This window comes from Esox lucius, chromosome 20 (genome assembly GCF_011004845.1).
Source record: "Esox lucius isolate fEsoLuc1 chromosome 20, fEsoLuc1.pri, whole genome shotgun sequence".
NCBI lineage: Eukaryota > Metazoa > Chordata > Actinopteri > Esociformes > Esocidae > Esox > Esox lucius.
In genome coordinates, this window is record NC_047588.1 from 11,446,450 (window position 1) to 11,459,516 (window position 13,067).

At 42.5% G+C, this 13,067-nt stretch overlaps 1 protein-coding gene across 1 annotated transcript; it reads right to left on the minus strand.

Annotated features, from left to right (window-relative positions):
* Positions 1-9,857: 9,857 nt before the first annotated feature.
* hamp (hepcidin antimicrobial peptide) lies at positions 9,858-10,975 on the minus strand. Its single transcript, XM_010899430.4, has 3 exons — positions 10,674-10,975; positions 10,487-10,570; positions 9,858-10,257 (listed from the first exon to the last, which is right to left on the minus strand). Exons 1-3 carry the CDS (start codon positions 10,758-10,760, stop codon positions 10,159-10,161), a joined length of 270 nt encoding a protein of 89 aa, XP_010897732.1. The 5' UTR covers positions 10,761-10,975; the 3' UTR covers positions 9,858-10,158.
* Between the last annotated feature and the right edge of the window lie 2,092 nt (positions 10,976-13,067).

Here is a 13,067-nt window from a genome sequence, read left to right on the forward strand (position 1 = left end):
TACTTCATCTGGAATAACAAGGATATACTCTACAGAAACCAATCATTATTCTTTGAAAATTGGTACAAAAAATATTATTATAGTTGCCCAACTGCTTAATGTAGAAGGTCTTCTGCTTAGCTACCCTGAATTCTTGTCTAAGTTTCAGTTTCCTGTTTCTCCAAAAGAATATGCAATTGTACTTGATGCCATTTCTTCAAGTTCTTTGATGTTATTAAAAGGGACTCCACTACCGTTCCCTGTTATCTCATCTTTGGATCTTTTTGATACAGCAATTGGTAACCTCTGCTTCTCTAATTGTTACCAAAAGAAAAAATATATATATATTAGGAAATTATTACAGAAAGACATTGTGACTGTACCATATATAACATTTTATGGGGATGGGTTTGTTCAGGATATTCCATGGATGAAGGTCTGGACTCTTCTGTTGAAATATTGTCCAGAAAATGTTCTGCACTTATTTTGGCATTGTACCCACACCCAAAGGTTTGGGACTGACATCTTAGATTTTGTGTGTACCCACATTGTAGAGGATTTTGCTTTCTCCTTTAAAAATAAAATTGTTGGTTTTTGGGATTTTGAAAAGGAAAAAGAAAATCACTTTTTTATTGTAAATAAAATTTTACTACTTGCCAAATTTCACATACACAAATGTTAATTTAGGAACTCCAAACCGGTCTTTTATGGATTCAGAGTTGAATTTGATCATTATTTGCAAGTGATTGGGTATTCAAAAAATGAAAAAGGTATGAAATCTATTGACTCTGTGGTTTCTGTTTGACATGCTTTGTATTATACTCCTTTGCTGTTGTTTTCTGTAATATTTACCCCTGGCCCCTGTGTTTTGTGTATTATTTTCTATGTTTTACCAATTGTTGACTTGATTTAATATGGCTGTATTTTGAATGTTGAGGTTTGTTATTGAATTACATTAGACGTAATAAAAAAAGAAATGGATCACAAAAAAAGAATTTAAAAAATAATGTGTAGCTTGTCATAGATAAATAGTCTAGTGCCCGGGATTAGGAACGATGCAGTGTGAAAAGGCCAAATGTTCATTTCATGAGCTCGTCATGGGAAGAAACTATATTTCCAAACTTTGATGAAGTACATTTCGAAATTGAGATGACACTGTCATTAGTTGCCTAATACAGTTGTTTGTCTTCTGTTTTGTGTATCACATTGGTTAGGTTCTGCATTTTTATCAGCAGCAATTTTCTTAGGCCTATTCATTATCTTCAAATCAGGAGTCATGTAATGTTTGCCTCTAAATATTTAATTATAACATTTTGCATGTACGTGATGAGCAGTGACCACAGAATGTGAGCAGAGCTGTATGACAGAACAGTTCTTGTACATAGCTCTGGGCACTCAACATTATTTTTCCCACTCCTCACAAACTCACCTAATTCTCATAGGACAATAGCTGTTTCTCTATATTACATCATTTTTTTTGTTAAAAACAATAATTTAACAAACATATACTTTGTGATAGACATACATTCAGTTTTTAATCTTGAAACTACAATGTAACAATGTCTATGACTCTAGCAGCTTAAAGGAAAGAGAAAGGGAGGACACTGTAAGTTTGACACACCTTTAATCACTGAACACTTAAATATAATCACACTTTGACAAGGCCAAATTAAGTGATGGAAGCCGGAAGCCACATCTTCCAACTGTTCTAAATTATTTCTCTGCTAACTCTTATCTTATCTAGAGTAGTTCTTCATTGTATATGTTTGTGTAGGACAAAGGAAGTGTTTTATCTCATTCCCAATTTTAGGGAATGGGGGTTATAGAATTAATGGCCCAAATGAGACCCAGACATGGCTTGACCCTCAGACCTTTGATTATTCAATTTCCGCCTGTAATAATCTTTAATGAAAATGTAATCATTGCCTCAACAGATATAAAGCAATATCTTGAGTTTCCAGACTTTCTGAGTGTTACAGCTTGCGTATTGTAAGTATCTTGAACTTGTAGACTCTAAGATACTCATTGAGGACACATAAGTCTAGCCTTTTTAGGCAACAGAAACTAACACTTGTAGCTTGCCAACCTCTTGTCTATTGGAGGCAGTATAACACAACCTGGCTCCATTACATCCACTTGGATAACGAACTAGGCCTCCAAATTCCTCAAATGAGGAAGCTCCTATGTTGACTTGTGCTGTTCTACATAGGCAGAAGAGGCAGTTGCACGCTCAACACGGCAAAGCCGGCCAAGACCTACTCACAGCGGAAGAGACAGCACCCACAAAGGAGAAGCCCGACATGCCGCTGAGCCTGAAAAGACGTAAGAACGGAGTGCTCAATATCGCTTCACTCACTCCTCCAGACAAGTATGGCCATTGTAACCAACGTAAAGCCGAAGAAATGGGTGTGAGAAATAGACCCGTCAAAGTTAGTCAAGCACAAGGAGACATAACCAAGACAACAAAAAAATTCCACCATACAGAAAACAGCAATGGCCCCAGAAGAGACGACGTCAGCAGAACTGAACACTGCAGAATTTAAACAAGTGGTTGCCATCACATCAAACAGGACAGCAAGGTACAGCAGCATGCCAGTGCAGGAAAGGGAGAAACCCCTCAGAGCAGATCGCCAGCAATCAAACTGGGAGGTAACAGAGAACAGTCACACGCCCAGGCAGCAACCAGCAACACGAAACCAGCAAAGACCGCTCATGGAAACGCAGCACAAGTACAACTAGCTCCATCTGACTGCAAAACGTCTGTAAAACAAAGAGAACTTGCATGTGAAACCATTGACTAGGGCAAAGAGGGAGAACAAGAGGGAGAACATGGCAAAAAGAACCCAAACTTCCGGAAGCTATTTTGTAGCATGGGACGTGTGGTTCCCAATTGCTACACCCCTGAAGCCTTATCAGGTATAATTGTATTTGTATTCAAGGAAATGCTTGATGCATGTGCATCCCCATTGTGCCACCAAAGTGACCGACCTAAAGGGAACTTATCTGTGTACTGTGCTCACCACCCTGTTTTCTGTACTTTGAATCTCTATGCATTAGTCCATAGGACAATGCAAGCCAGTTACATGATTTTGAGGCAATGGAAAATTATCCACAGTTTTTGTCTGCTGTTACAGTAGAGATACATTTGATCACTTTCCCTTGCTGCACCAATGGTGGAGTGATTTCTCTGAAAAGTAAACAACAGAGATGCCATGTGATTGTTTGTAATGGTCATTACATAATGGAATAAGTAAATAGAGACACGTAAAAAAAGACAATGGTTAGTAATGAAATGAAATGTCAACACACATGATTTTGAGATGATGTGATAATTGAAATACTTTTCAGATGATTCATTTCATTTTTATAGCACTAACACACCTGTTCAAATTAAAGATGATATGTTGATAACATCAATCAAGTGTATAAGTGGTAGGGCAACATTTGAATCAGATGTGTCAGTGCTTGGGTAAAAACAAAATAATTGCACCCCTTGGGGTCCCCTGGATCAGGATTGGGAAGCATTGCCTGAAATGAAAACACATGAAATCTGACTTAATCCGGATATATTTATTCTATATAAAAAATTTAAAAAATATGAAAATGTATTCAAATAAAAACAGTAAAATACCCTATTTGGATGAGTGAACATCCTCCTTAGCTACTAAAAAGTGCCAAATTGTTAGGTTATGGCTATTTTGGTGGTTATGGAAGGTTTAGAGATTATGACTTGTAATGCAAGCAATGCAGTTGATTAAGTCACAGAAAAACAAAGGTATATTCCTGAATATCAAGTCCTTACTTTCTAATTTGGCTGATTTACAGAGGGTAGAAGGCAGCAGGTGTGCTTACCACCTGGTATGACTATTACAGCATGCTGTTATCGTGGGGTCTCAAACAACAAGGCTCTGCAGAGAAAGAACAAATGGGATTCATGATCTTCTTTAATGATGAGAATTAGGTTCCTAAAGGCATTGATCCAAAAGACCCATGCGCCTGCAATTCAACCTACCTTATTTTTTGGTAAGCATATACAGTGGGGAGAACAAGTATTTGATACACTGCCGATTTTGCAGGTTTTCCCACATACAAAACATGTAGAACTCTGTAATTTTTATCATAGGTACTCTTCAACTGTGAGTGACAGAATCTAAAACAAAAATCCAGAAAATCACATTGCCACCCCTCCATGAACCATGAACCTTAACGTGGTGGAGGGGTTTGAGTACCCAAGTGACCCTAGGAGCTTTGTTGTCTGGGGCTATATGCCCCTGGTAGGGTCTCCCAAGGCAAACAGGTCTTAGGCGACGGGTCAGACTAAGAGCGGTTCAAAACCCCCTTAATGATGCGTAAGATTTTGAGTTCCGTGACGTCGCCCGGTATGGCGCAGCCGGGGCCCCACCCTGGAGCCTGGCCCGGGGTTGGGGCTCGTATGCGAGCGCCTGGTGGCCGGGCCTTTCCCCATGGGTCCCGGCCGGGCTCAGCCCGAATGGGCGATGTGGGGCCGCCTTCCCGTGGGCTCACCACCCACAGGCGGGACCATAAGGGGCCGGTGCGAAGAGGATCGGGCAGCAGTTGAAGGCAGGGGCCTAGACAACCCTATCTCTGGACACGGAAACTGGTTCTAGGGACGTGGAATGTCACCTCGCTGACGGGGAAGAAGCCTGAGATTGTGCGTGAGGTTGAGAGGTTCCGACTAGAGGTAGTCAGGATCACCTCTACGCACGGCTTGGGCTCTGGAACCACACTCCTTGAGAGAGGATGGACTCTTCACCACTCTGGAGTTGCCCATGGTGAGAGGCGGCGGGCTGGTGTGGGTTTGCTTATAGGAACGGCCCCCCTGATCTGAACCCGAGTGGTGTTCAGTTATTGGACTTCTGTGCTAGTCACAGTTTGTCCACAACGAACACCATGTTCATGCATAGGGTTGTCCATCAGTGCACGTGGAACCAGGACACCCTAGGCTGCAGGTCGATGATCGACTTTGTTGTCGTCTCATCTGACCTGCGGCCGTATGTCTTGGACACTTGGGTGAAGAGAGGGGCGGAGCTGTCAACTGATCACCACCTGGTGGTGAACCCGGTGGTGGACACCGGAAGTAAGGGATGCCGTCAAGCTGAAGAAGGAGTCCTATCAGGCCTGGTTGGCTTGTGGGACTCCTGAGGCAGCTGACGGGTACCGACAGGCCAAGCGGGTTGCAGCCCGGGTGGTTGTGGAGGCAAAAACTCGGGCCTGGGAGGAGTTCGGTGAGTCCATGGAGAAGGACTATCGGCTGGCCTCGAAGAGATTCTGGCAAACCATCCGGCGCCTCAGGAGAGGGAAACAGTGCCCTACCAACGCTGTTTACAGTAGAGGTGGGCAGCTGTTGACCTCAACTGAGGATGTCGTCGGGCGGTGGAAGGAGTACTTTGAGGATCTCCTCAATCCCGCTGTCACGTCTTCCATTGAAGAAGCAGAGGATGAGGGCTCAGAGGTGGACTCGTCCATCACCCGGGCTGAAGTCACAGAGGTGGTCCAGAAACTCCTCGGTGGCACCAGGGGTGGATGAGATCCGCCCTGAGTACCTCAAGTCTCTGGATGTTGTGGGGCTGTCTTGGTTGACACGCCTGTGTAACATCGTGTGGCGATTGGGGACAGTGCCTCTGGGATGGCAGACCGGGGTGGTGGTCCCTCTTTTTAAGAAGGGGGATCGGAGGGTGTGTTCCAACTATAGGGGGATCACACTTCTCAGCCTCCCCGGGAAAGTCTATGCCAGGGTTCTGGAGAGGAGAATACGGCCGATAGTAGAACCTCGGATTCAGGAGTAACAGTGTGGTTTTTGTCCGGGCCGTGGAACACTGGACCAGCTTTATACCCTATACGGGGTGTTGGAGGGTTCATGGGAGTTTGCCCAACCAATCCACATGTGTTTTGTGGATTTGGAGAAGGCATTAGTGTCCCTCGCGGCATCTTGTGGAGAGTGCTTCGGGAATATGGGGTCCTGGGTCCTTTGCTAAGGGCTGTCAGGTCCCTGTACAACCGAAGCAGGAGCTTGGTCCGCATTGCCGGCAGTAAGTAAGACTTGTTCCCTGTGCATGTTGGACTCCGGCAGGGCTGCCCTTTGTCGCCAGTTCTGTTCGTAATTTTATGGACAGAATTTCTAGGCGCAGCCAGGGGCCAGAGGGTGTCAGGTTTGGGGACCACACAATTTCGTCTCTGCTCTTTGCAGATGATGTTGTCGTGTTGGCCCCTTCTAACCAGGACCTTAAGCATGCACTGGGACGGTTTGCAGCCGAGTGTGAAGCGGTGGGGATGAAGATCAGTACCTCCAAGTCCGAGGCCATGGTCCTCAGTCGGAAAAGGGTGGCTTGCCCAATTCAGGTTGGTGGAGAGTGCCTGCCTCAAGTGGAGGAATTTAAGTATCTAGGGGTCTTGTTCACGAGTGAGGGAAGGATGGAACGGGAGATTGACAGACGGATCGGTGCAGCTTCTGCAGTAATGCAGTCAATGTATCAGTCTATCGTGGTGAAGCAAGGCGAAGCTCTCGATTTACCGGTTAATCTATGTTCCTACTCTGACCTATGGTCATGAGCTTTGGGTCATGACCGAAAGGACAAGATCCCGGATACAAGTGGCCGAAATGAGCTTTCTCCGCAGGGTGGCTGGGCGATCCCTTAGAGATAGGATGAGAAGCTCGGTCACCCGGGAGGAGCTCAGAGTAGAGCCGCTGCTCCTCCACATCGAGAGGGGTCAGCTGAGGTGGCTTCGGCATCTGTTTCGGATGCCTCCGGAACGCCTTCCTGGGAAGGTGTTCCGGTCCTGTCCCACCGGGAGGAGATCCCGGGGAAGACCTAGGACACACTGGAGGGACTATGTCTCCCGGCTGGCCTGGGAACGCCTCGGTGTCCCCCCGGAAGAGCTAGAGGAAGTGTCTGGGGAGAGGGAAGTCTGGGCATCCCTGCTTAGACTGCTGCCCCCGCGACCCCGGCCCCGGATAAGCGGAAGATGATGGATGGATGGCATTGTATGATTTTTAAGTAATTAATTTGCATTTTATTGCATGACATGTAACAAGTATTTGATACATCAAAAAAGCAGAACTTAATATTTGGTGCAGAAACCTTTGTTTGCAATTACAGAGATCATATGTTTCCTGTAGTTCTTGACCAGGTTTGAACACACTGCAGCAGGGATTTTGTCCCACTCCTCCTTACAGACCTTCTCCAGATTCTTCAGGTTTCGGGGCTGTCACTGGGCAATACGGACTTTCAGCTCCCTCCAAAGATATTCTGTTGGGTTCAGGTCTGGAGACTGGCTAGGCCACTCCAGGACCTTGAGATGCTTCTTACGGAGCCACTCCTTAGTTGCCCTGGCTGTGTGTTTTGGGTCGTTGTCATGCTGGAAGACCCAGCCACGACCCATCTTCAATGCTCTTACTGACGGAAGGAGGTTGTTGGACAAGATCTCACAATACATGGCCCCATCCATCCTCCCCTCAATACGGTGCAGTCGTCCTGTCCCCTTTGCATGACCTTCTCACAATACATGGTCCCATCCATCCTCCCCTCAATACGGTGCAGTCGTCCTGTCCCCTTAGCATGACCTTCTCCCATTCCTCCTCTGGATCATCTAGATGGTCATTGGCAAACTTCAGACGGGCCTGGACATGCGCTGGCCTGAGCAGGGGGACTTTGCGTGTGCTGCAGGATTTTAATCCATGACGGCGTAGTGTGTTACTAATGGTTTTCTTTGAGACTGTGGTCCCAGCTCTCTTCAGGTCATTGACCAGGTCCTGCTGTGCAGTTCTGGGCTGATCCCTCACCTTCCTCATGATCATTGATGCCCCACAAGGTGAGATCTTGCATGGAGCCCCAGACTGAGGGAGATTGACCGTCATCTTGAACTTCTTCCATTTTCTAATAATTGCGCCAACAGTTGTTGCCTTCTCACCAAGCTGCTTGCCTATTGTCCTGTAGCCCATCCCAGCCTTGTGCAGGTCAACAGTTTTATCCCTAATGTCCTTACACAGCTCTCTGGTCTTGGCCATTGTGGAGAGGTTGGAGTCTGTTTGAGTGTGTGGACAGGTGTCTTTTATGCAGGTAACGAGTTCAAACAGGTGTAGTTAATACAGGTAATGAGTGGAGAACAGGAGGGCTTCTTAAAGAAAAACTAACAGGTCTGTGAGAGCCGGAACTCTTTACTGGTTGGTAGGTGATCAAATACTTATGTCATGCAATAAAATGCAAATTCATTATTTAAAAATCATACAATGTGATTTTCTGGATTTTTGTATTTTAGATTCCGTCTCTCACAGTTAAAGTGTACCTATGATAAAAACGACAGACCTCTACATGCTTTGTAAGTAGGAAAACCTGCAAAATCGGCAGTGTATCAAATACTTGTTCTCCCCACTGTAAATCATACTAGCAAGAAGGCATATGAAGATACTTTCATATAACCTCTCCATTTCTCCATTTTACAATTTGAAATGTAATATTACATGCTTGCCCCTTTTTTTTTTTTTTTTACTATACAGCGATTACCAATTCCAGTAATATATTTCAATTTCATAGAGCAATTCAACCTGTATGCCCTAATCTTATTTTGATAATATTATTTGCTTTCTCCTGCTTGCATTACAATGCAATATGCTAACACTGAATTCTTCATGCTGTAAAATTGTTTCCCCATACTGCTTTCATCCCACAGTTGAGAAAAACATTGACATTTTTGGAAGTATAACATTGTCTTACTCTAGTGATTAGGGTTCCAGAGAATCTACCAAGAGAATCTACCAACCCAGATATCCATAAAAAAGTATTTCTACATATTTCTGTAAATGGAGAAATACAAATGGATCTAAAGTTGTATTTGTTTGTTTTAGAACATGTCATGGTTGGAAACTATACCTCATAACTTTAATTATGCAGTCCATTTTGAAATGTTGATGTCACTGTAATGACTTGGCTAATAGAGTAGTTTGTCCACAGTTTCAATTAATCCCATCAGTTAGTTTCTACATGTGATACACAACTGCAACTGGGTCATCGGACTGTAGGCTAGGTGAAGGAGAGTATTTCTACACTCGTCCCTGTTCATATGAACCCATTTGTGGCCTTAGTACATAAAATCAATTGAGATAAGTAGGAAAAGAAAGAAGAGGTAGCAACTGAAAGAAGAGAGTCATTGGAAGAGAGAGGACTGACTGATTAAAAAGTGACTATTTTGTCTGTTTTTCTCTGTTGTACGACAGGCCATCCCAGATTGAGTCTGACACCGGGGGGAGAGGCAGAAAGAGTGGGAGCCTAGAGGGAACATGTTTGTGGAAGACCTACTCTGTTTTTTCCCAGCTCCTGCCCGTCAATATTAACTTACTTTGTGGCTTTTACGTATTCTTGATCAATGGATGGAATACGGGCACGCCAGCCAAAAGGAGGTCCTATTTTGCCCATGTTTATTTGAATGTTTGACATGTGTAGTCACACTTGAGTGACTTTGGATGAATGACAAATCATTATGTCGATTGATTGAATGGTTGGACTATTTAACCTCCACAACCTATGGTTTGTAGTGCTCCCTATAGGCTGATAACTGTATTACACAGAATACTGAGCAACAACATCCACCACCCACTTAATTAAGGGTTACCAGGTACAATGGCCTGATGGTAAAACATTCGAAACACTGATAACATAGATTTTCAGAACTGCACACAAATCAATATTTTTCTTTTGGTTTCTGTGTGTGTATTGGATTTGTTTTGTTTAAAATTCCATGTAGATTCTATTCCCAGACCCCAGGGTCATTAGACACATGGCTAATTTGAATGAAGCAGTGACTGCCTGAACGATTAGCCACAAGGTACACTAATAAACATTTACAATTCAGAAATAACCACATTTGCTATTCAAAAAAGTTTATTCATATTACAAAAAATGTATATTAGTAAGGATTTAAAAAGTCATTGTAATTGCTACAAAAACAACATCCTCGAATAAAAACATTGGAAAATGTGCAAAATAAATATAAAAGGAAAAAATAGGCTATACATTAGTTCAGGAAAATGATAGTAAACATTTATGTACAGGATACGTGTGTGCTGAGAAAGTAGTCTTTGAGATTGATTCTTCTCTAAAAAATGTCAAAAAGAGGAAATAGTGGCATTAAGTTAGTAAGATGCTTTTGGTGTTGACAATGTCCTCAGGATTTGCAGCAGAAACCACACCCCTTGTTGTAGCAGCAGGCACAGCAATATCGGCACAGGGAGAGATGGCTCTGACGCTTGATTCTGAAATTAAACTTTAAAATCCAAAATGGGGGGAAAAACACAGGTAAGTATTTTCGTCTAAGTCCTCACTTCAAAACCACAGTGCACACAGCACACCCTGTAGCCCTCCCTAACGACTCACAATCAAACATTAACAGGCAGCACTGGTAGGCTCATCCTATTCCTCTAGGGAAACGCAACCACTTAGATTTTAATTTGCTGAAGGTAATTAGTGTAATTCATTCACTGGATTGAACGTACCGGCGGCAGATTCATGGACTCGCCGCCGGGCTGTTGCATGTCCCCAACTGGATTGTGAATGTTTCCCGCCTCCTCTGGTCGCACCTGCAAAGACGTGATGCACAAATTTGTCAAGACCAACCTCTGAAATCAATGAACACTGAGTGCAGAAAGAACATCATATTTGGTGTTGGGAGTTTAGACTCACCTCAGAGAAAGGAACAGCTGTGCTTTCATGGATGCAGATGCATACTACAACCACCGCCACTGTAACTGCAACACTGAAGACCTTCATTTTTGGTTTTGGTAGAGAAGTGTAGATTATTTTCAATACCCTTTCCAATTCAGTTGGAACTGTTCTACTTTTTCAGCAAGAACTTCTAGATTGTAAAATACTTTTGTGAAAAGACACACCTTCCAAAGCACAATTCTCAATACAGAAGATTCCAAAACCAAGTTGGTTAATTGTCCTTTGCGGTCAGCAATAGAAGGACGTCCCTGTTTTGAGGTTCAGACTGTGTTGTACCAGTATTTATACAAACTTCAGCCACCGTTGTGCAATCCTGATCCCCGCGTCACTAGAGCACATTCCCGTCAGCTATTACTTAATCACAGTTGGAACTTTTTTTAGATCACTTACAGGTATTCAAACATGGGAATCTTCAGGTAACACCTCATTGCTGAGTTGACTGGTAGCCTTCATGGAAGACTGCCCTAGTTGACATCATCAAAATAATATGAAATACAAAAATAATCGTATGAAAACCTGCACACAGATTGGCCTACATCATTAAATCATATGGGTTGCTTTTAGTTCATTTAGTGGGGATATACACCAACTGCTATTGTCTATTCCAAAAAATATTATAGATTTTTAAGCACGCCCATTACTCTTTTCTGGGTAGAAATTTGTAATTTCTTTCCAATATTTTATTGCAGAAGTCTTAGTATTACGGGAAATTACCCAGCATGATTTGTGAATGAACTGTTATGGGAAGAGTAAGGCTGGCTGCACAGCCCTTTATCTGACCTGGGAAAACCCCACATGAGGGAGTGAGCCATTACAGTATCTATGCCTCTGTCAAAGGGACATTATTATATTCCCTCCAATGGAATAATTAGCCGTCCATTTGCAAGGCTTTCGTTTGACGTACAATGTGGTATAATGTGAGGAACCAGTCTAATATAATCGTTTTTAAAAAGGTTGAGCCATTGAAAAGAAGTGCAAATACAGCACTTAATTCAGGTGTTTCAGGTGTTATTATGAATGAAAGAATATGTGAATATTACAATGCATTGCATTATGTAGTGTTTGTCTGTCTTAATAAAAAGAGCCTCTATATCAGAGAAGTACACAAAGCAAGACAGTCCTCATTAGTTTTATTTTTCATCCAAGCAGACCAGAATCCCTTCCTGCTTGGCCAGACTTGGTCAAAATATAATGGGGTCGTGTCTCAGAGTTGTATGTCTTCTGTTCAGTGAAAAGACAAATCCTGGAACCAGATTTGTTGTGTTCTGTCCAATGGCTGCTTCCAAGCTCATATCGCCAAGGATTGATTCTCAATGCTTGACCTATATGTTCATTTTATAATGGTGAATGGAAATACAACTCCGGAAAAAATTAAGAGACCACTGCACCTTTTTTTTTTCCTTTCCAAAAAAGTTAAAAAGTATAGTTTTGAGTGAGGAACAGAAGGAACAGAATAAAATTTCAGTTGGTTTCTGGTGTAGTTGCTAGAATGACATGATACTGATGGCAAGGCAGTACAACTCATGTAGGGGAGCTGACTAAACAGACATCATGTGCAAATTCATTTATCTCTCCTCACCAGACATGATTATAACACGGGCCAAATAGCGCAGTCAAATGTGAACCAACGATATAGGTTTACGTAGAAAAAAATACACATGAAACATTCATAGAAACAATTAACTAACTTTTTTGGAGCTCTGTATTATAGCACTTCGGAGTTGAGATAATAAAATAACTATTCAGTTAAAGTGCAGATTGTCAGTTTAATTTGAGGGTATTTCATTATATCCATATTAGCTGATCCATTCAGAAATGTAAGCATGTTTTGTACATAGTCTTTACGTTTCAGGGTACCTAAATTATTTGGGTTATGGGCTTCATAGCTGTTTCTTATTAGGTTGGTGTGTTTGTTGCTATTGTTAGTTCATGATGACAGATATGTCGATTCTAGGGTTTTTGTCGAGTCTGTTACTCGGGTATGACAACATGAGGAACGTAGACTTGGTCCTCATCTCAAGCTTAATCAAAAGCAAGTCAAGCTTACAGTACTCAAAATAAATCGAGTCAAGCTTAATCAAAATAAATCGATCAGATAACTAAACATTATGTACGCCAAAATTAACTGGTACATTAAGAAAAATGAAGCGTTGGTATACTCAGCAATAAAAAAAAACATGGTAGACCAAGGAAGCCACTGTTGACGAAATAATTGTTATTTTCAATCTGGAATAAAACGAACAAAAGTCCAAAAGATCTGGAACAGATCAGAAGGTAAAGCATGTGTCATGAAAATCAACCAGTACCAGATTGATGGAAACAGGAATGTATGTAGAAGAAAAGTTATTGCCC